Source organism: Mus pahari, chromosome 22 (assembly GCF_900095145.1).
Source record: "Mus pahari chromosome 22, PAHARI_EIJ_v1.1, whole genome shotgun sequence".
In the NCBI taxonomy this organism is placed as follows: domain Eukaryota; kingdom Metazoa; phylum Chordata; class Mammalia; order Rodentia; family Muridae; genus Mus; species Mus pahari.
Window position 1 is genome coordinate 23519924 of NC_034611.1, and position 24168 is coordinate 23544091.

Here is a 24168-nt window from a genome sequence, read left to right on the forward strand (position 1 = left end):
GGTTGCAGACCCCTTCAGCTCCTTGGGTACTTTCTCTAGCTCCTCCATTGGGGGAAATTAGGGAATTTTTAACCCGTGCATGTCACCTGCTGGATAACGAAAGATCTATGCTTCTATGCCCCGTGTTCGTGGAATTTTGATGGAGTGCACGTATTGTGATATAGACCTTAAATTCAAATGGAACAAGGAATAATGGTTATAACACAGTTTTCTGAACGTGTTTATCATAAATCCTATCAACGAAATCTATCCTTGGATACAAATATCATTATTAAGGACAAACACAGGAGCCCTTATATTCATTTTCACACACACAAAAAAAGCAGTTTACCTTCGATGGAGACACAAAGTAAACGCATTCCAGCCACTCAGATAAAAAAGGTTTGCTGCATATTGAACACTTTTTTGCTTTGGAGAGTCTGTCCTTGGCCTCTGGGTAACTCTCTATGGCATTCATAACCACAGGGTTGTTTTCTTCTAACAGAGAGAGGACAAATCTTGCTGCTATTTCCTAAATTTAAAAAAGAAAATAATTTGTCAAATTAATTCAAATACTATACATTACATTAATCCCTATTTTTATTAGTTCAAAATCATGTTTAATTCTTTATTATTTATTAGTCTAAGATTCTACAGCACTGTATAATGACATATATGACTTGCATGTGGCTGCCATTGCAAAAAATAATATCTTTCACATATACAAGAAAAGTGGGTGCCTTCTACCATATTTATGCCTCTTAAATATAAAACTCCATGTCATAATAAATTTACATTATCTGGTTAATAAAATTAGATGTCATTTTACTTAGTTTTTTTTTTTAAACTCTCAGTACAATAAGCAGGGGCCACCCAGACGTTCAAACTGGACTCAAAAAGATTCAATCATATTTATTAGGCAGTAAATTCTTCCTATTTAAACTATAGCTCAGAACCCAGTCAAATCTTCATTACACAAGGAACATTAGAATTAGAGTCTGTGGGTTAATCCCTACTGTAAATCTTTGTTAAGATTCACCATGCTGATGATCTACAGGAAATCTGACTAATTCCAATGATAACACTAACTAATAAAAACGTAATGAAGACAAAGACGTTGCCTTCCATGCTATTGACATCATCAACTCAAGTAAAGCATAGCATAAGCTATATAAACTTAAGTCTCCACTGACCAAGCAAAGGAAATAGGCATTTGCCTCACTGCCCAACAGTGCCCCAATGCAGAATGTCAGCATGGCAAAAACAATGCTTGTGTTTATGAAGCAATGTGTGTTGATATAGCGTGGCAGTCCTGTATAAATATTACACAGACTCTGCTTGAAATTTAAACAGTATTTGAGGACAACTTTTTGGGACATATTTTCCTGCCTAAATGAAGGGTTTTCTAATAGTCCAAATCAGGCTCTGTAAGTCATTATTGGGAATCTATACATATCAATATGTATAAAAATATCTCCCCAATTCATGCTAATTGAAGTCTTTAAAAATTACAAGAACATAGAATTCTTACATATTTCTCTAGGCCTGCCCCCTTGCTACGCCTATGCTTCCCAGACAACAAGCATCTTGGAAGATCACCATCACAGATCAGAGCATCCTGTGCATGTGTAGAACCTTCTGAATGGGGAATTGGCCAAGGTAAACAGACAGAATAAATCTGAAAACACTGATACTATCATGAATTCCACCATCAGAGCAGTTTGAAATTCAAGTTAGAATGCTTGTTTTAGAGATATGCTATTAGCTAATTAGACAAATTGGGTGGCTAGCTCTAATATGGAGAAAACTCATAGACAAGGACTCATTTTTCAAATATAAACAAAAGAATTTTATGGAATACACAGACCCTTAAATTAGGTCATACAATTGCTTTGACCATTTATGACTCTGGACCCAAACATACTGATTTCAATGCACACTTGACAACTAATATATCAGTCATTGATTATATTCTCCTTGAAGCCAAGATGTTACCTTGGAAGAATAATGTATGTCATTGAAAACTAAAGTTTTTACTTGGAAATGTGCATATACACAAAGGAAGATACTATTGGTATAACCAATAAGATCTTTTAGAACACTTCTTAGAGATACATTGTAAATTTTTCTGAAAATACACCATGTAGTTATTATATTATTGCAGTGGAATTTTAAATCTAAGAAATCTTTTACGGATAAATAAGTTGTTTATTTTGAATCACCTATATGCTATTGTGTATTCCAAGTTCTAATCACTATAAACTGAAAGTAAATTCAGGTCCATTCTTAAATTGTCTTACACATGATCATTTGAATTATATTATATAACAACAATTTATAACTCTCTAAGTATAAAAATTATAAAAAGAATGTGAAAATGACTATGTACTGAGCACAGGAAGCAGGTACACAGCATCATAAGCAAGCACTCGGGGCCATCATGTGCAGAGTTCCACACACTGGTTCAATAATGTATTGACTACTCAGTCTTGTTTGGACACGGTTTTAACTCATCTGGTCCCAAGTATCTCATGTGTAAAATAAGAGATTTTCTAATACTATGACAGAGTTTATACAGCTGAGATAATACTAGCAAGGCATTTGGTCTACATCTGCAGATGCACTGAATTACTGGCATCAAATTCTAGTGGTGGTGCATGCCTTTTGTCCCAGCACTTGGGAGGCAGAGGCAGGCAGATTTCTGAGTTTGAGGCCAGCCTGGTCTACAGAGTGAGTTCCAGGACAGCCAGGGCTACACAGAGAAACCCTGTCTCTAAATAAATAAATAAATAAATAAATAATAAAAATTCTAGTAAGTAAATTTCTGAGGTGAGGAAGGTTCTTAAAACCTCTTGTTGGTACAGCTAGCATTCTATCACTGAGCTATATCCCCAACCCTTGCTTTACTTCTAATTTTTGACAGACTAAGTCATTCAAGCCACCTTAGAAGTCATTCCATACCTCAGACAGACCTTGGACACATATAGCTAGGATTGCAGATCTAAACAACTAAGTATATCCTTTAGAAATGCTCTACTAAGGCAAAGACAGTTTCAAAGCCCTATGGCCCATTGAAACCCAAAGGAGTCTAAATGCTAACCAGCAATGTTAACTAAATGTCTACTAGAAGTAAACTAGAAATATGTGGTGAGTTTGAGTAAGCATTCTGGGAAAAATTCATAGAAGTACTTTTTAAACCACCTAAATCATTTATATAAGTAAAACTAGTCATTTATATTATATAGATATCTATCGATATGAACATTTATTGATAATATATACATAAAATTAACTCTATGCTCCACATTACAACTTAGAAAATTAAAAGAAAGAAATGCTGTTCTATTAGTTTTAGAGTCTTCTGAAATAAAGCTACCACATCAGATTAAATATTCAGCCTGCCTCCTTCACAATCAAGAAATGTCTTCTATCCCAAGAATGTTCTGCATCTTCTCTCTTGGTAACACAGCAGTGTGTGGTCTAAAAGGCAACTGTAGAAGTTAAGTATCAACACCCAAGCCCCAAAACTATCTTTGTGACTGGGAACAAGTTAGTTAGACTTTCTGGGTCTTAGTTTCTTTATCTATAAAAGGGTACAATGAAGATACCTACCTCTTAATGGTTATCAAACAACTACCTTGTTCATAAGCACAGTACCTGTCCATAGAAACCTTACAATAAGTAGCTAGAATCATTTCTCTGATATGCTTCATGCACGAAGAAAAAAAATAAAACAAGTTGAGGAGGCTTACATATAATGTGACAATTTTAAATTATTTTAATCAATTTGAATTTCAAGTATAATTTTTCTGTACAAGAGAAGGAAATAATGGCATTTAAGAGAATAATCTCCGGTAAGGAATTTGAAAAGAGCTGATCTTCAATGAAACCAGTTCTTTCCCCCTACAATTTATTCATAGAGATAATTTGGACACAAGAGAAATTTCCTAATGGATATGGTCAGTTTAGCCTCTGTTGCAGGGTATTTGACCACATTGTGAACCTCAAGATTGTATTTCTTACTAGAAAGGCTTCATTTGTAAAGTCAAAAAATTTAGATCATACTAATGATCTAAACATCTAACAATGAGAAAGTAGGTAAAATATTATGATATAACAGAATAGCATATATTCACTTTAAAAGATGATGTTTTTAATCTTTTAATCTGATAAAAAGACGTACACCAAAAAAAAAAAAAAAAAAAAAGGACTAAAAACCCGAGTCTCTAAGTAGCATTTAAAATACATTCTAAATATACAATAGAGTCACAGAGGAACATAGTAATGCCTCACTAACTAGATTTCTCAGTTTTTACCCACTGGCATTGTCTGGCTTTTACTTATTCCTATACATGCATCTATATTGCATTCATAATAAAAATACAATTATAAAAGCAGTAAAACTGATTTCTATCTGAAGCAATCTTGTATGGTCTGGTAAATCAAAATTTGTGCTAGAGACTCGCAGTCAACAGTGGGAGGGAGGACCTGTGTTCTTTATCTTGGCTGAGAGCAGAGGAGTCCTTCATCTGCTTCTCTAGTCCTTCCTTTGATATTGTTTACTAGCTTTGCCAAAATGGACATGGTGAAATCCAGATCACAAGGATGCTCTCATCAGGAAAGGCAACAAGTGAAATGTACCCAAGGCAATAAAGACCCCACTAGCAAAAAAAAAAAAAAAAAAAAAAAACCTCAAAAACTTATAATGTTAAAATAATGTTAAAGTAAAGATAAATTCCTATTTTCATGCAGGAAAAAAAAAACTTTTCCACTTCTCTACATTGTTGAGTCAGTCTGGAAATCTCACAGGTTACTCCTAATTCTGTGAGCAACTAAAAAGTAATTACATGGAGAATCTGCAGTCTTAATGAACCAGTGTTACACATTTACAGAATTATCCATAATATTACATTTTAAGCCAAGAGTTCAATATGAAAGTGCATGCTTATGAGCTAAACTTTCACCTGTAGAGTCCAGAGGTCTTTAGGTTGTACAGCAAGAAATGGCCTCTTCAGGAAGAGCGGGTTTCCCTCACAGTAGAACTCCCTCAGCTTTAGATTCTGAAACTGGTAAAAGAAAAGATCTTTTGTAAACAAGACAGTAGACATTGCTCCTTAAGGTTCATTATAATATAGGCTGTACATTCTACACTAGTATTTTATGACTAGGAGACATTCTATTTGTTAGAAACATTAAGAGTTTTAAAGCCACTGATCATATCCTCCCATATTGAATAGCCAAGGAAACATGTTTACAGTCACAGAAAGAGTCAATAACAAAATAATGCTTACTAAATCCAATTCTGGAAACATTTGTAGTATGTATTAGAAAACCAAATATGATGAAAACAATTCTAAAACATGCTAAAAATATTAACTAATGCCTCAAATCAATTTTTGTTTAATAAAGGCAAGAGAAATCTAAAAATCTCATTATAAACTGTTATGATGAAGAAAACGACAACAGAAGGAGGTGGCTATGGCTCAATAGTCCAGTGATTGCCAAGCATGTGCAAGACCTTGTGACAGAGCCTTGTCACTGCACAAGGAAACAGCATAAAGCTGTGGGGAAGCGGAGTGTTTACAGGGATACTTAATCTATAAAGAAAATCCAAACCCTACTAGAATGTACCACTGAGACAGACAATAAGAAATAGCTTTGTGTTCATCGTCTGTCCCGTTTCTCTTTGCTAGAACCTATAATGTAAAGAGCTACTTCATGGAGACTAAATTCTTAGGAAAAATAAAACAGGAAAGAAAGATCTTCAGAGGGACACTAGTAAATAGAAAAGTGAAGGAGGGATGGGAGAAGAGGGGAGCAAAGAGAGGGGGTGCTCAGATGAGTGAAAACGACTGGAAGAGAAGAGAGAGGGAAGGAGAGCCAGGGTGAATAGTGTGTCTTGTTTCAAACGCATAAACACCCCTGCCACGGCCAACTCAATTCCCTGGCTGTGGAGTTGAAAAGAAAAAAAACAACTCGCATGAGCCAGAAGAAGCTGGCTGAGTCACACCACAGCATTTCGTGAAATTTATGGAAGAACAAGAGGTTTATGTCATTTCAAGCCAAGGGTTTGAAAGATAGCAATGATTAGTCAAATTAAAAATAATTGATTTAATATATCTTTCTGGGGAATCATGTTATTAAGTTTTGAATGTTACAGTAAAGTTTAAATTATAAATATATATATATGTGTGTGTACATACACACACATACACACACACACACACATATATATATATATGTGTATATATATATGTGTTTGTATGTATATATATGATTTTTAGATAAACTACACAAGGCCTCTTTCTATCAAACTGAATCCTGGCCACACCAAAGACATTCCAACCTTCTCTACTCAGTTTCAAGTGTTATCCATTGCAAAGGAGCTACTCTGAGAGATGGGGCCAATGTCAGTCATAAGTTGGTGCTGAATATGAAAAAGTCAAAGATAGAATGTATTTTCCCTAATTTTCTATACAATCATTTTTTTTTCGATTTCTTTCTGTCCTAGTAAAAAGCAACTCATACTTGTACCTAAACTCATAGTCATTTTAAAAAGAAAAGGTGAAGACAAGGCTCTGTAGGTAAAGTAATTACAAACAAGAATAAGAACCTGGGTTTTGATTCTCAGTGCCTACACAAAAGAAGCATGCACAAAATTATACAGCTATAATCTTAGAACAGGGAAAACAGAGATGGGAAAATTCCTTGAGCTCACACACAAGCCAGTCTAGACTGTGTTGGCAAGCTCCAGGTTCAGTGAGAGATTCTCTCTCAAAAGATAAGGTGGAGAACCACCCCACAAAGATACTTGTTTAACTATGTTCATAGCAGCTTTATTTGTAATAGCCAGAAACTAGAAACAACCTAGATGTCCCTCAACTAAAGAACAGATAAAATGTGGTACATCTACACAATGAAATACTATTCAGTTATTAAAAACAAAGACATCATGAATGTTGCAGGCAAACAAATGGATCTTGAGAATATCATCCTGAGTGAGGTAACCCAGTCTCAAAAGGGCATGCATGACAGGAGTCTAGCATAGTCTTCTGAGAGTTCCACTTGGCAGCTGACTCAGAGATACGCAGACACCCACTGCCAAACAGTTGATGGAGCTTGGGAACTCTTGCGGAAGAATAGGGGGGAAGGAACTCCACAGGAAGACCAACAGTGTCAGCTAATCTGGACCTTTGGGGCTCTCAGAGTCTGAATCACCAAGCAAAGAACATACATGGACTGGACCTAGGTCTCCCACACATACATAGCAGATGTGCAGCTCGGTCTTCATATGGACCCTGAACAAGTGGAATAGGGGCCATCCCAAAAGCTGTTGTCTGTATGTGGATATGTTCTTCTAGCTGGGCTGTCCTGTCTGCCTCAGTGGGAGAGGATGTGCCTGGCCTTGCAGAGATTTGAAGTGCCAGGGTGAGGGGATACCCAGGGAACCCCCAACTGCTCACAGGAGGAGAGGGGGAATAGGGGAAAAGGTTGTGAGAGGAGGTGTCCAGGAAAGAGGTAGTGAGTAGGATGTAAGGTGAATAAGTAAAAATAATAATAAAAATAAATGCATCTATAAAAATAAACAGTCAAAGGGGCTATTTATTCACTTCAATTTTGTCACTATACTTCCATCAAATGTGATAACAGACTCTCCAATTTGTTATCCCATTATATATAACAGACCAACCAGAGATCCTCCTGCCTCTGCCCCCCAAGTACTGAGATTAAAGGTGTGCCCCACCATTCTTGGATAGGAGGTAGAAAGAAAATTTAATAGCACATGGGAAGTAAGAATTAACCTAGAGTCACAGACTCTCTCAATATACATTAAGAATTCTTCAAAATAAACTCCTTAAGAGCCTTTTAATTTATACATTATTAGCCTAGCTTCTTCAGAGAACAAATTATTTTGCTGCCATCGCTACTCCATTAAGAAAACCAACTATATTTTGCTGTGTTGACAAAATTTACAACAGCTTCTCAGTGTCTCAGTGAATGCCCGTTCAAACCACCAGTGTTACAAGTTTAGTCAACACTGATACTCGTCCCCAACCCATGCTGGGTTTGCACACATCTTTTAACCCAGCAGGGAGTATGCAGCAGACAAGCAGTCAGAAAAGGTCAAAGATGCTGTTAAACATTCGACAATAATTCCATACAACTCTGGACAAAGAATTACCAAGCCAAAAATATCAATAGTGCTCAAGCTTATCAATTCAATTTAAAGACATCAGAACAGAAAATGTCACTGAGCTATCTGGTCTAGAGAATGAATTGCCTAGTAGGGGAAGGTATTAGTGAAATGCAAATAATTTTTACTTTTTAAATGATGTTTGAGGCCTGGAGAGATAGCCCAGTAGTTAAGAGCTTTTTTAGTTTAGTTTTATATATATATTTCAGTTTCCAAATTGAATGAATGGAAAATGGTAATTCTGTACAATGGTTTACAGAAATCACAGAATTTTCTCAGTCCATAAAAGCTTAAGAACATTATTTTAAAGTCATTTATAATAAGAGATTCTTTAAGACCTGCAACTAATCATTGTGTGGTATTCATTTCTTTTCCAGAGATAGCTATTCTGCCGTTTTGAAAGTTGAAATCTTTACAATTTTATACACAATATTTTGATTAAAGGTATACAAAATTTAATATTATTAAATCTGCATTATACTTGTTCTTTTACATAAAGCTCTGTATTAGTGGAATTTTTTACATCGAACTGTCAAAAATTGAAAACATAAAATCCTGTATTAAAATGGATTATGGCACCATTGTTGATGTTCCCGTTACTTTTGGGCCAACTACAATCTAAATGAGTGTGGTGACTGGCTTCTAGTCAGTAAATATGCTGAACTGGCCAGGATTTAAGTGTCATTTAGTCAGAGTTTGCAACTAAGCTCTGCTTTTGTTTTCTTCATAGTCTGTTTCTTTCTTTAGAATGTTGTGAGAATATCAATCCAATTCTAAGGTAATAAATAGAAAGGGAGAAGTTGTAGTATGACAATCGACAATAGTCACATCATTTTCATTGGAAATGATGGGTTGAGATGGTGTCAAAAACATAGCACTGTTCAATATTTTACTTTAGTAAGATTTAACTGCAAAAGGTTTTAGCCCTGGTAATGATCATGATTAAACTGGCTTAGCCATAATGATTTCTTTTACATGTGTAATGAATATTATATAGGACACTTTCATAGTGAGGATTTTATAAGAGGATTTTACGTTAAGAGCACTTATTTGGCAGAAAACGTAAGTTCAGTTCACAGCACCCGGGTCAGGCAGCTCACAATAGCATTTATCTTGAGCCCCAAGGGATCTGACATGTTCTTCTTCACTATAAGGACACCTGGACTCAAGTGTATATTTCCACACAGAAATACACATGCATAGACATGATTTGAAACAATAAATAGATGATTTGTGGTGGTCATAGGCAACAGCTCTATCAGTAATGTGTCCACTATGCATACATGGGAAGCTAACTTTGGCTGGTACCATGCTGGTGGTATGCATCTCTAAACCCAGTGCTAAGAAATGGAGACAGGCAGCTCTCTTGAGCACACTGCCCATCCAACCTAGACTGGTAGAGCTCTGGGTTCAGTGACAGGCCCTGTCTCAAAAATTTAGGTGAGGAAAAATTAAGGAAGGCGCCCAATGCCGACATACACTTGCATAATCACACACACAGCACACAGTGACATGAACACACACATCCTCCACACGCACACCCCCTCCCAACGAAGAAATCTATCTATGGAGAACATAAAGCACTATATCAAAAGATTCATATTGACGGGAAAGAGTTGAAGAGAAATGATCAGAGGAACACAGAACGGTTGTTGAATATTCCTGTCTTTTCTTATGTTCTTCTTTGTCGTCAGATGAAAGGAAGGGTAGCAACTCCCATAAATATTTGAAAGCATGCATTGCATAGACAAAGGACATGATCTCTTCCATTTTCTCTTTGAAACAGAGAATAAGGTCACCTGCCAATTGAGTTTTGAGGCAAGATACCAATTTAAAAGAAGAAGAAGAAGAAGAAGAAGAAGAAGAAGAAGAAGAAGAAGAAGAAGAAGAAGAAGAAGAAGAAGAAGAAGAAGAAGAAGAAGAAGAAGAAAAGAGGAAAGCAATAAAGGCTGGAACCTGCGGGTTTAGGGAGAGCTCTGGTATCAGCTTTTGTTCCTAAGCAGGTTTTTTTTTCTCCCTGTCCTCCATTTATTACACCATACCATGAATACTCCACCCCACAGAGTAATAATAAACAAAACAAAAAAATCTAAACATATTTTAAAAATAAGTAAACATAAGCAGGTTTTCTAAATTAAAATTTGGCTACAATACAACACATTCAGAGTATATTCAAAAGTCCTAGCATGTCATACTTAGCTCTTTTCAGCCTATTTCTCCAACCTGTGACCTGGTAAGCACTCCCCAGGTTGGGGGACTAGGGGGATGAGGGAGGCTTAAAAGAGGTTTCACACCAGAGCCTATGTAGGAATATGCAATCGTAGTATACAGGATTTCAAAGAGATACTCTAAATTCACACAGTAGTGGTGACCCATGTGTGCAGAGTAGTGCCATTATTTTTAGCACTGCCATCCCAGGTCCATATTAAGATTTTGTGGTAAGGAAATATCAGAAAGTAAGGAAATGACAATATTGAGTATTCTAAATAAAATAAAATTTAAAAGGCTAGCACTGGTTCAGGAAACTGAACGGAGAAAAGACACAGAACCAGGGTGTCTTGGTCACTGAATCTGCAGGCAGCAAGAAGAGAAAGCCTCTGGGCCTGGCTCGGGCTTATGCAAACCTAAAAGCCCACCTCTGGTGCTATACCTCCTCCAACAAGGCCATACCTCTGAATCCAAGCAAATTCTGCTACTCCCTAGAGACCAACCATCCGAATCCATGAGCCTATGGGGTCACTCTTGTTCAAACCACCACAGAGAGATTCAAGGGACTTGAAGATGTTTGTGTCAACGCCCTTCAGCAGTACTCTCTTAAGTCTGGCTTCTCTGGAACAGGCAGGTAAAAGTGCCACAAACACATGAGGCTGAGCTTATTCTTCTCCTACATCTTGCTTTCCCTTCAATCTTCACCCACATCAGCTATGTCAATGTGTCCTAGCAATAGATCAATGGGTACTTCTTAATACTTGTTCTCCTTGCATAACGACCTCCTGCTAGCTGACACAGCTACTCTCCACCTGAGCCTTGATGGATGTTTCCTCTTGTGTAGATTGTTGAAACAATAATTTGCAGCTAGTACAAGCTTTTGTTCCTAAGCAGGCTTTTTATATTAAAATGTGGCTATGGTACAACTTCTTCAGAATATATTTAAAAGTCCTAGCGTGTCCTAATTGGCTCTCTTCGACTTAGTTCTCCAGCATGTAACCTACGTTTTATGTTCTCACTCAAATATGCACCATATGTCTGAGACCTGAACATCAGCCATCTGCATTCCCCTACCTTCACCACGTGTTCTTGCCCTATGTATAAATCAGTCCTATAAAGAGCAGGGACAATCACCACTGAAAACTATTTCAAGCTTTGTTACCTGGAAGAACTAGGTCTTGGCGGTGCAGGCAAGTGGGTGGGTGCCAGTATATGGTAGAGAGATGGGAGAGAAAGAGAGGCAGAGTGGTTGGTGCACTATGAAGAAAGGCAGAACTGGACACAGTGATGAGTACAGCCTGATATGAGAGGCCTGCACTGCCACCTGAGGCCATGCTGAAGGCCATGTCTACATGTTGGGACCTGAGGTCTGCAGCAGCAGGAATCTGTTGATACCCATGGCCCATGTCACCATCAAAGGTCATGCAGATGTCCTTGGTCTGGGCTGCTGCCTGAAGCTATGTTGATGTCCAAGGACCTTGCTGAGCTGGCCTTGCCTCTCACCAGCCACTGCACAGTGGCATCATTGGTGACGTGGGTATGGGAGAGCTGGCCTGCTGAACAACTCAGCTACCACCCAGGTCCAGATCCAGGGCTTTTGAGTTGACCCATCCCAACATCTAGATACCCCATCTAGGAGCTGCTGGAGCACATGGAATGGCCAGTCCTACACATCCAAAGCTACAGGGTCTCCATGACTCAGGGTAACAGCAACATATCTGAGAGGAATCTCAGTGAGGATCCAGTATTGATGACGTAGCACAAGACAGAGGCCTTGAACCAGACCAGTGACTCCTTGCAATAAACATTTGCAAGTGAAGATGTTTGCGCAAAAGGGTGGACTGTGAGACACACCACGACACACAGCAGCTTCCATAATGAGATAATCTGTTTTGTTTTTTTTCTTTTGTGAGGAGATTACTGGACTGGAGGGAGGATATGGAACTACTAGCAAATGAATGGGATTGGGTGCACAATGTGAAATCCACAAGAATCAATAAAAAATTATGTTACTATGTCTTAAATAACTACATATTGCAAGCTCTATATTCCATAAATACACAGTAATTACTGATTGCAAAGTAACCAGGCAATAAGTGATAAATCAATGAACAGCAAAGAAATGCAGCTCTAGCTCCTTCAGTCCTTTTACTCCTCCATTGGGGACCCTGTGATCAGTCCAATGGTTGGCTATGAACATCTGCCTCTGTATTTGTCAGGCTCTGGCAAAGCCTCTCAGAAAACAGCTATATCAGATTCCTGTCAGCAGGCCCTTCTTGGCATCCACAATAGTGTCTGGGTTTGGTGTCTGTATATGGGATGAATCCCCAGGTGGGGCAATCTCTGGATCGCCTTTCTTTCATCTCTGTTCCACACTTTGTCTCAGTATTTGCTCCTGTGAGTATTTTGTTACCCCTTCTAAGAAGGACTGAAGTACCCACACTTTGGTCTTCCTTCTTCCTGAGCTTCAAGTGGTCTGTGAATTGTATCTTGGGTATCCAGAACTTCTGGGCTAATATTCACTTATCAGTGAGTGCATACCATGTGAGTTCTTTTGCGATTATGTTACCTCACTCAGGGTGATATCTTCTAGTTCCATCCATTTGCCTAAGAACTTCAAGAATTAATTGTTTTTAATAGCTAAGTAGTATTCCTTTGTATAAATGTGCCACATTTTCTGTATCCATTCCTCTGTTGAAGGACATCTGGGTTCTTTCGAGCTTCTGGGAATTATAAATAAGGCTGTTATGAGCATAGTGGAGCATGTGTCCTTGTTATATATTGGAGCATCTTTTGGATATATATGCCCAGGAGTGGTATAGCTGGGTCCTCAGGTAATAGAAGAACAACAGCATCAACTAACCAGAGCTCCCAGGGTCTAAACCTCCAACCAAGGAGCACACATGGAGGGACCCATGGCTCCAGCTGCATATGTAGCAGAGGATGGCCTTATCCAGCATCAATGGGCAGAGAGTCCCTTGGTTCCTTGAAAGCACCATGCCCCAGTGTAGGGGAATTCGAGGGGAGGGAGGCAGGAGTGGGTGGGTGATGCCACACCCTCATAGAAGCAAGAGGAGGGGGGATGGGATAGCTGGTTTCTGGGGGGAAGGGGGGAATCAGGAAAGGGGATAATTTTTTTTTTTTTTTTGATTTTTTGAGACAGGGTTTCTCTGAATAGCCCTGGCTGTCCTAGACCAGGCCTGGCCTCGAACTCAGAAATCCGCCTGCCTCTGCCTCCCAAGTGCTGGGATTAAAGGCATGTGCCACCATGCCCGGCAGGGGATAACATTTTAAATATAAATAAATAAAATAACCAATAAAAAATCAAAACAGAAAAAGAAGGAAAAAAAGAAACTCAACTCTACCCAGGCTTTCACGATTTGCAAAGTCCTTTGCCAGACTTGATAAACTCATCCCAAGATTCACACAAAGCCACATGATGCAGCAACACCATGCTACAATTCATTTCAGAATAGCCCAAAGCCACAGGGAGCTCGGCAAGGGGAGTATAAAGAAACAGTGTTTAATGTAAACAGGCAAGGCTGAGGTTTCACATGGGCTTAGCGATAAGAAATCTACATTACATTACTGTGCACTCTTGAGAGTTTCTCAAAGCTCATGGGGCTAACTTATAATGAGAACTGCGATTTCTAAATAGTCTCATTTGGGAGGAGGATAAAACTTAAGCACAAGAGCTCTGACATCCAAAAAATTAGATTTAAAATACACTTCTCTTTATACATATGAATAAGATTTGGCGGCCACTGGGAAATTAAACACAGAATGATAAACCTAATATATATAATCAAAATTGTGGAGTGATTTGTCTGATGACATAATTTGTAGATAAAAATACAAATATATATATATATATGTGTGTGTGTGTGTGTGTGTGTGTAGATAAAAATACAAATATATATGTAGATAAAAATACAAATATATATGTAGATATATATATATATATATATATATATATATATATAATTGAAGGGAAAAGAGGCAGAGAGTCATCTAAAGTCTTAATTCTTCATATCTGCCAAATATATGTCCCAATAGATGATCCTTAAAGCAAATAAGTAAGACGAGGCTAAGAGGCAAGGCTGGCAGAAAGGAGGCCTGGACACGTACAGCCTATAAACACATACAGAGAGAGCGGCAGGAGACTTTTTTCAGACCTGAGAGGTCGTGCTCAAAGTACTTAAGCCTAGTTCCTCCCAAGCCTTCAATGTAATTGCCTTGAGCAGCACATTGTAATTTAATGTAGCGTACTTATCAATTCTATCGCTGAGTCCATGTGACATATCAGGCACTCCACAGTGTCTCTAGGGACCTCTCTAAACATCAGTGTAGCAGGAACAGATTGAAAGGCTTGCTGGCATCACCTCCCTGTCCCCAGCACATCCTTGCTTTACAGTCCACTTCTGCCCTTTGAGCTGAGAACAAATAGCTCTGCTTTCTCTCTGTCCTATCCACTCAGAGCAGGGTGACTTCTTTACAAAGACATTCAGTTCCTGTCACTCCTGGCCCAAAACTATCTGGCAGCCACTTAGAGGACCAGAAATGGGATTCTTCATGAAGGCTTTGTGGCTGTTACTATGTGTACCCTGTACTGTATCTCAGCCCTCAGCTCCTAGAGCTTGCTTTTCCTCTTGCTCTATTCTTTCTCCCTCCATTGGGGTAAGATTGGTGTTTGTTTGTTTGTTTGTTTTTTCCTAAGCATTTCCCTCCTCTTGTGACTCTTTGGCCCCAAAGTTATTGACTCCCTTAAGATGAGAGTATATGGAATAGCATCTTAGTGTTTGGCAAGAAGAAGTGGTTTTTTTTTGTTTTTTTTTTGTTTTTTTTTGTTTTTTTTTGTTTTTTTTTGTTTTTTTGTCCCTGTCTTAGAATTTACTGCTGTGAACAGACACCATGACCAAAGCAACTCTTATAATAACAACATTTAATTGGGGCTGCCTTACAGGTTCAGAGTTTCAGTTCACTATCATCAAAGTGGGTGAATGGTGGCTGTTACATCTCCTCCCTTTGAGATTCCTGTTGTCTTTTAAGTAAGGAGAACAATACTCAGCATATCCAAAAGACTTGGCCTCAACTTCATCCCCACCAGCCTTTTTTTTTTTTTTTTTTTGAGATTTATTTATTGTATTTATATGATATGATTTATATGAGTCCACTGTAACTATATTCAGACACACCAGAAGAGGGCATCAGATCCCATCACAGATGGTTATAAAGCCACCATGTGGTTGCTGGGAATTGGACTCAGGACTTCTGGAAGAGCAACCAGTGGTCTTAACCGCTGAGCCATTTCTCCAGCCCCCATCCCCATCAGTCTTAACAGTATACTGCTTTGTGCAGTATATACCTGGTCCTCCAGCCCTAAGGCCTTGCCCCAGACTGCTTCCTCTGTCTATGGCACATCTTTTCCCTCTATCATCCTGCACAAAACTCAAGTCCAAGTAGATCAAAGACCTCAATATAAAGCCTGATACACTGGAGGGAATGTTTGAAATAGTCATGAATGCATTAGCAGAGGAGACAACTTTCTGAACAGAACACCAATTGTGTAGGCACTAAGAACAACAAGCAATAAATGGAACCTCGCGAAACTGAAAAGCTTCTGTAAGGCAAAGGATATGGTAACTAGGACAAAACAGCAGCCCATGAAAAAGGAAAGGATTTTCACTAACTCTACATTGGACAGAGGGCTAATATTCAAAATGTATAATGAATCCAATAAATTAGAAATCAACAAACTAAATAATCCAATTATATATGGAGTATAGATCCTTTTTATGTTTGAGAGCAGTCCAAAAATCAGCAACATAGTGTGAACAAACAAACAAACAAATAAAGCTTCCCCTGTAAACATCAACTCTCATATTTTTTGTTTTATTTGTTTTGGTTTTGCCTGGGGTGGAGGGTTGTTTTATTTTGTTTTGGTTTGTTTATGAAAATCCACTAGTATTCTTCACCTTTAAAACTGGAGAGTAGAGACAGACTCCTATTTAGGGTCTCCACTAACTTTCTTTAAAGTCTCTATTTTTCTACCTTTCTCAAGCTAGTTGTATTTTTAAATTTCCCTTGGGGACAGTCATAGTTAATTTGACACATGGTTCTAATTCTTTCTTCTACCTGTCTCCTTATAGTAGTTGTCTTCTTATTTAGTCTTTACATTATCTAGGCACTATAAATGTCTCTCCATACTCTGCTTGAGTGCATCAACTCTAACTTCTAAGTAATAAAGTACCCATACTTGAGCTATATTATCTTTCTCTATAGACTTGCTCTGACCTATACAGATAAAGCAACATACGCATGTTATCATGTAGTTTCTATGTCTAGTACATCACCTTCACCTGTGATTGTGTTTCTGGTTATATATACATAGCACAAGCCTATTAAGAAATATCTCTCCATGTTTATTCTATAAAAGTGACTTTAGTAAGGGAGATAGATACCATTTCAAATTTGTCCTCTTTGGTATTAGATGTGCATATTCTACTCATTAACAGCTTTATTCCACGCACAACTTGATCACCAATGATTCTTTAGTGATATACTCTGTCTGTAAAATCTAGTTTGTTTCCAAATAATTTATCTTTAAAAAACTAAAATTGTTTTTCACCAGCTATATAACCATAAATTACTTAGTCTTTGATCTTAACTCATTCTATTCAGCATTAATACTTGAACCACTATAAAAGCGTCAAAATAATCATATTCAAATGTTACACCACTAAGACTTTGAAAATACTCCCTTTGCATATTGTAATGAGTTTACTTCATTTATAACATGGCAGCAAACTGGTCCTTATTCTTTTCTTTCTTTTTCTAATCCTTCTGCTTTACACACAATGATCTTTAAAATATCATTTGCTTTTCCTCTTTTCCTCTCTTTTCCATCATTTCTATAATATTATCCTCCAGTATAAAACTCTTTGGTTTCTCTGGTTACTAAAAAACACCAGCACAAAACACCTACATGCTATGGACATCGTTATCTTATGCTGAACTCGTAAGTGCTCATATATTATCCCAATTCTTACTGTCCCCACACACATACACACACTTCCTATATCCTTTCTAAATTGTGCTGTCAGTCAATGAAGCTCAGGAAACAAGACAGAACAAGACAGAACACGTTCTGTGCTATTAGGGCATTGTGGAGAGTTTTCTGAATGTCAGTGATTTCTATTCCGACTTTAAGAGGTTCTAAGAAGTTCTAATTATCCTCCCTTGACTATGGCCTAGGCTTCAGGACTCCCTTCTAATGAATAAAATATAGCACCAGAAACGCATATAACTTCAGAGATTAAATCACTGCAATTCCTTATGGTCCTCTTGTTCTTACATCACCTGCCCTGAAGGAAGCCAACTGCCATGAAGTGAGGATGTTTAGGAAATCCACATGGGAACAAATCTAGGTTTTGTGCCAAAGCCTTGTGAGTGCACCATCTTGGAAACAGATTCTCTGGCTCTAGGCAAGCCTTGAGATGACTGCAGTGCCAGATGACTTGATCCCAGCTCATGAGAAACCTTAACTTAAAAACACAGCTAACTCCTCTCAACTTTGTAACCAACAAATCTTATGTAGAATCCACAAGGGCTGCTTTCAGTAGCTACATCTTCTGGCACATTGTCACGCAGTTATTAGGTAACTAATATAGATAGCATTTATTTTATTAAGCAAATTAAGAGACACTGATAATTCATAGCATCTACTAAGAACAGGACTCTAAGCAAAAAGAAAAAGGAAATCATTGTAAAGTAGAATGACCTGAAGGATGAATTTTGTCCTCCAAAGCTTACCACTGAGTTAGAACTAGCACAGTGTGACTATCTAGAACTTACCGAACACACTGCATTGTAATGGACTAACTTCCATTTAACTGTTATCTCGAGTGTTCGCCATCACTAGAAATCAGGGAAATGCAAATTAAAACATCTTACCACAGTCAGAACTGCAGAGATCAACAGAACCACTGACAAGTGCTAGCGAGATTCTAGGGGAAGAGTAACCCTCATTCACTGTTGGGAGGAATACGAATTGGTACAGGTACTCTTGATTTCAGTATGGAAAATCTTCACAAAAAAAAAAAGAGTATATCTACCCAATGACCCAAGAATACTACTCTTGGGTATATACCCAAAGGATCTGACAACCTACTCCATGATTACTCACAATGTTTATGGATGCCTATCCACAATAGCTCCAACCTAAATGTCTTTCTATAGAAGAGCTGATAGTGAAAATGTGGTACACATACACGATGGAATACTACTGAGTTGTAAAGAAAAATGAGATCATTAAATCTGCAGGTAAATTGATGGACCTAGAAAAGATGATATTAAGTGGGGTAACCCAGACCCAGAAAGATGAACACTGAATGTTCTCTCCCATCTGAAGATCCTAGCTCCAAATCTTCTGATGTAAGTATACAATGTAGAGTAACCGCAGAAACTAGGAAAGGATAAAGGGGTACGATTTGAGAGGAAAATAGCAGAACACGGGTAATATGGTGTGGGAAATGGAAAACCAGAGGGGGAGCTTTGAATCGATAACAGGATTGGAAATGAGAGACTAATACCACTTTGGCTGGCCACAGACTTACAAAAAATATCTCAGTTTCAGGCATGAGAAACTTCCTTCCAAACACTATATCAGGATAGTCCAAATGGCTCCCAAAACAGTATAGACTATTGATGTAGCTCTTGGTTGGCTCTCAGAAATTGAAGATAAGCTCCTGTTGCTTTACCTAACTTGAAAGACTTTCCTTTTGTCTAGCTTCCATGGTATAACTGCAAGCAGCCAAAGAAAGGAAATACTTGCCCATTCACACTGCCACACCTATGAATCCAAACAGGAGCCATAATGTGTATATAATAAGTGACACTCCAATGCTGGTGGAAACCAACAGCCTTTTAATTGTAATAAAGGCTCACTCAACAGAAGGGAAATCTTGCTTGCTACAGGAAACAAGTCAACTTACTTGGGGCTAGTGAGGTCATGAGCCTTAGAAAAGATCTACTACTACTTTCTAGGTCAATGCAATCCCTTACTATACTATAAATTCTATTCTTATACACACAGATAAGTACATCTCCCACCTCTCATCAAAGAAGTTTATCTTTACAACAAGGGGAGAGCTGGACACAATGCAAAGACTAATGGATCATGGGGAGCCCAGCTTCAGTAGCTACATCATAACTGCTCCTACCATCTATTGTTCACAAAACATTACAAAAGATGGGACAGGAAAAAGAGCCAGAATACCAGGAAGTCTGCTACAAAACAGTCTCTCCTAGAAATGATTGCATAAACAAGACCAGAAAAAAATAGCAATAATCTATGGGTATGTTAACAGGAAAGAGGGGAATTTTTGTGGAGTCTCATCTGTAGCCAAAGAACTACAAATAACTATTGGCTGCTGTCAGATGAGAATTAACCTCTTCCAGGGACCAACCCCTTTATTAGTTACCCAATACAGAGTGGCCAGCCCTGAACCCACAGGCACAAACAACAAAATCAGACTCAGCAGGCTATGCTCAGATATTTATGAATACATATGCATGTGTGTGTGTGTGTGTGTGTGTGTGTGTGTGTGTGTGTGTGTGTGTGTAGCAATAGTAATCAAAGAAAAACAACTATCAATTTGATAGTGGTGACACATGGGAAGGGACGAAGGGAGGAAAGGGAAGGAGAAAAGTAATGTAATTCCATTTTAACTAAAATGTATAAAATAATAGAGTTCACAAATTTTTTATTTTATACTTTAATTTATAAAAATTCTAATTCTTCACTATAACTCCAGATGTAGCAAAAGTTAAGCATAAGATGTATTCAAAACATGTTGGCCAAAAAAATAGTTAGCAAAACATATTATTTATCAAGAACAGGTAGTGTATGTTTAGAGTCAAAAGATCAAACCAGATGACAAGTTATATCCCTAAGGAAAGTGTGTTCACGAGACAAAAAGCAGAATGAAGACTGAGAGGAGAATCATGATTCCACACAGAACAAGTGGTACAGCACTGTACTTGGGAACAATATCTTGGAGTGAACTAGACCCAAGTTCTAACCCCAGATTCTTTTACTATTATTATTAGGTATCTTCTTCATTTACATTTCAAATGCTATCCCCTTTCCTAGTTTCCTCTCCAAAAATCCCCTATACCCTCGCCCTTCCCCCTGCTCCCCAACCCATCCATTCCTGCTTCCTGGCCCTGGCATTCTCCTTTACTGGAGCATAGAAATCTTCGCAAGACCAAGAGCCTCTCCTCCCATTAATGGCCTACTAGGCCATTCTCTGCTACATATGCAGCTAGAGACATGAACTCTCATATTGTTGTTCCACCGATAGGGTTGCAGACCCCTTCAGCTCCTTGGGTACTTTTTCTAGCTCCTTCACTGGGGACCCTGTGTTCCATCCAATAGATGACTGTGAGCATCCACTTCTGTATTTGCCAGGCACTGGCATAGCCTCACAGGAAACAGCTATATCAGGGTCCTGTCAGCAAAATCTTGTTGGCATATGCAGTAGTGTCTGGGTTTGGTGGTTGTTTATGCTAACACCAGATTCTTAATCCTCAAGGAAAACATCACTAGCTTCTATTTACAGGCACAGAATGTGAGACCTATATGAACACACAAGCTCTAAGTCTACAGGAGAAAGTACTTCCTCTGAATCTAAAAAACTAGTGAAGGAAAAATATCCCAGGAAACAAAAAGTGTGCTCTTAAAGTTATCTAAAACTGCATTTATCTCTAAATCTAGACATCACATCCCAAAACTACTTCAGGGATGGTTCCTAGAGGTCACAATTAAGAAAAAGTCTATTGAGGAACCTGGGCCTGGGTTAACATTATATAATGTTAAATGACTTAACTATTGAATCTCAAATGTCTGGAAACATTTATCCTATAAGTTCTCTAAATACTCCTTAAAATATAAAAAACAACATTCAAGGGAATCATTTATAAACATTTTTCAGAGGTTGATGTTATCTCCACTAAGAATATCTAAATTTTAAGCACCCACCCAAGTCTAAGACTTCTCACACAATAGGCAAAGAAACAAAAAGCTAGTTCTCCACTTACCAAAATATTTGCCTCAATTTTATAGGCAGATGGTCTATGCCATAATAGTGGTTCAAATGATGATATTTTCCAAGTGCACCATAAAAGTGCACCATAGCCATTCTGTTTTTTCATTTTTAGTAGAGTATTAAATCAATTATATGATTTACTTTAAGTTCTAAAATGGGATTTGTGATATATTTGACCAACTGTAGACGTAAATTTATGTTTTGAATACATTTATGATAGGCTATTTAAAGCTACAGTGTTTGGTAGTTTGGGATAATAAGTGCAGTTTTGGCTTGTGCTGCTTGGTCTCATGGTGAGTTGATCACGATGTGACCGCATTATAAGTTGAGCAACATCTGTATTAACTCCATAGTCAGCAAAATCGGAAATTTGTTTTTTTGTTGCATTGACCTTAAATCCCATCCTTCTATTAGACAGAAAGTCATCTAAGTTAATTACAGAGAATAAAATCACCCAGATAGAGATGTTTAGTTTAAATGACCCAAGGAAAGGAGGGGCCATTGCTTTTGTAACCTTTCAGCTTGCAAACCAAACTAAAATAAGTCCCTAGTCCTGAATTCTTTTAAACTCACTTTACTCCTTCAGCCCTCATATTTCACAACCTTTTTGTTCTACCACAGAAATGAAATGAATTCCTGGAAAATAAAGAGGAGGAGAAGCAGAGAATCTTTCATGTTCGAAGATGGCAAAGCCTACAATGTTTGCAAATAGGTGGAAATTCAAAGAGGAAGCAACACAGGGTTTTAACCTGCGATTTGTCTGCTAGAAACTACAGACTGTTTCATTTGCTCTCATTCTTTTTTTTTTAACTTGTTTTATTAGATATTTTCTTCATTTACATTTCAAATGCTATCCCGAATGTCCCCTATGACCTCCCCCCACCCTGCTCCCACTTCTTGGCCCTGGTGTTCCCCTGTATGGGTCATATAAAGTTTGCAAGACAAAGGGGCCTCTCTTCCCAAAGATGGCTGACTAGGCCATCTTCTGCTACATATGCAGCTAGAGACACAAGGTCAGGGGGTACTGGTTAGTTCTCATTCTTATATTTTCTGATTTTTGTAGAGAAAAATTAGTAGTTAGTTAAATTGGTGTTTCAAAAATATGAGTAACAAGCCTACATATGACCCTAATACCTTGCTGTTTGAATTAAATAAATTTAACAAATAAGTTTAGATATCTTAAATTAGCTTAAGACTTGACTCTTGTTAAGTGTCCCTAAATTAGTATAATTGGTTCCTGCCATAGTTGTGCCAAATAAAATAGAAAAGTCAATAGAGTATCTGAGACCAGCTCTAAGTCACAAGCACAATGGAAGAGGAGAATAATCAGTGGTCATATTTTAATACACCACCTTTGTCACAAATAATTTAATAGAATACCAAAATAATTTTCTCAAAACTTGGTAATGCCTACCCACTTTATAACTTTTAAATAAACTGGTATTCATATAGTATATACACATGTGCATATAGTATATACACATGTGCATATGGTATATATTCATGTTTATATGGTATATACATGTAGTGTTCATATATTATATATGCACGATACATATAGTAGCCATTCATAACTGTCATCTATGACATTAGGAAGTTAGTTTGTGAATTAATGTATACTATATGTGTAAATTACGTATTTCAGACCTAATGATCCCTCTCTCCAAGATACCTGGCATTAAAAAGGATAACTTCATAATTAATCAAAAATAATCATGTGTGTAAACAAGCTAATAGGACAATTTAATATTACAAGTAATATACTTAACCTTATTTAGTGTAATGGCAAAATTTTTATGACGGTTTGATTGGGCCATGAGGTACTTAAGTACTTGTCTAAACATTCTTTCACTGTGTGGGACAATGTTTGCATATGATAGTATGAGGGCTGTAGGGTGTTTGTTTCTCAATGGAACTGGCATTTGAGTGGAAAAATTCAGTAAAGCAGATGACCGTAACCAATGCCAGTGTAAATGGGCATCATATAACCCACGGAAGATCAAACAGAACAAAGGTGGCAAGAAGGAAAGGCCTGCTCTCCCTGTTTGAACTGGCACATTGATCTTTCCATATACCTGGCTCAAAATCCACCACACACTGACTGCACGGTTTCTTAGATACTATGGGTCTAACTGAAACAGGATTGGTTTTCTGATCATCTCCAACTTCTGCAGAGCAAGTAAAGTAACTTCTCAGCTTCTATTAAATGAGTATTATAATAAATCTAGATAGAAAGACAGACAGACATCCTATAGACTGTCTAGGGAGAATCTTTAGCAAATTAAGAATCACATGGAAAGAATGGTGTCTGAAACCACCGGCAAAAAGTTATGAGACACACTGGGAAATTCTTACCTGTCCCTAGACACTGGACAAAAGTAGAGCATTTTTAGAACTCTTTTAAAATCAGTTTAAAATGCTATTTGTGAATGACACATTCTTGTAAATATTTTTTGAGTTGTACAATTTCTTATGAATAAACAAGGAAGTTAGGAATAAGGGCATTTTGGCTCCTTAATTGGCAACTACAAAACACTCTCTTGCTATCCAGACCGCCTTAGAGCCAGCTGGATTATCATTATCTCAGTAGCAGACATCTCAATCATTCCATTGACACCTTAAGAAACCTACACAAATGTACCACAGTTTCTGGATCCATTCCTCTATTGAGGGACATCT

The 24168-nt window shown here is 37.8% G+C and overlaps 1 protein-coding gene across 1 annotated transcript in view; it reads right to left on the reverse strand.

The window, feature by feature from the left end:
* The window catches only part of Lrrc69 (leucine rich repeat containing 69), a 104516-nt gene that overhangs the window by 22927 nt on the left and 57421 nt on the right, over positions 1-24168 (reverse strand). The window contains exons 6-7 of the mRNA XM_029533433.1: positions 4944-5045; positions 332-511 (exon numbers count right to left, since the gene is read on the reverse strand). Coding sequence (XP_029389293.1) covers positions 332-511; positions 4944-5045 — 282 coding nt within the window. The remainder of the gene's footprint in view (positions 1-331; positions 512-4943; positions 5046-24168) is intronic.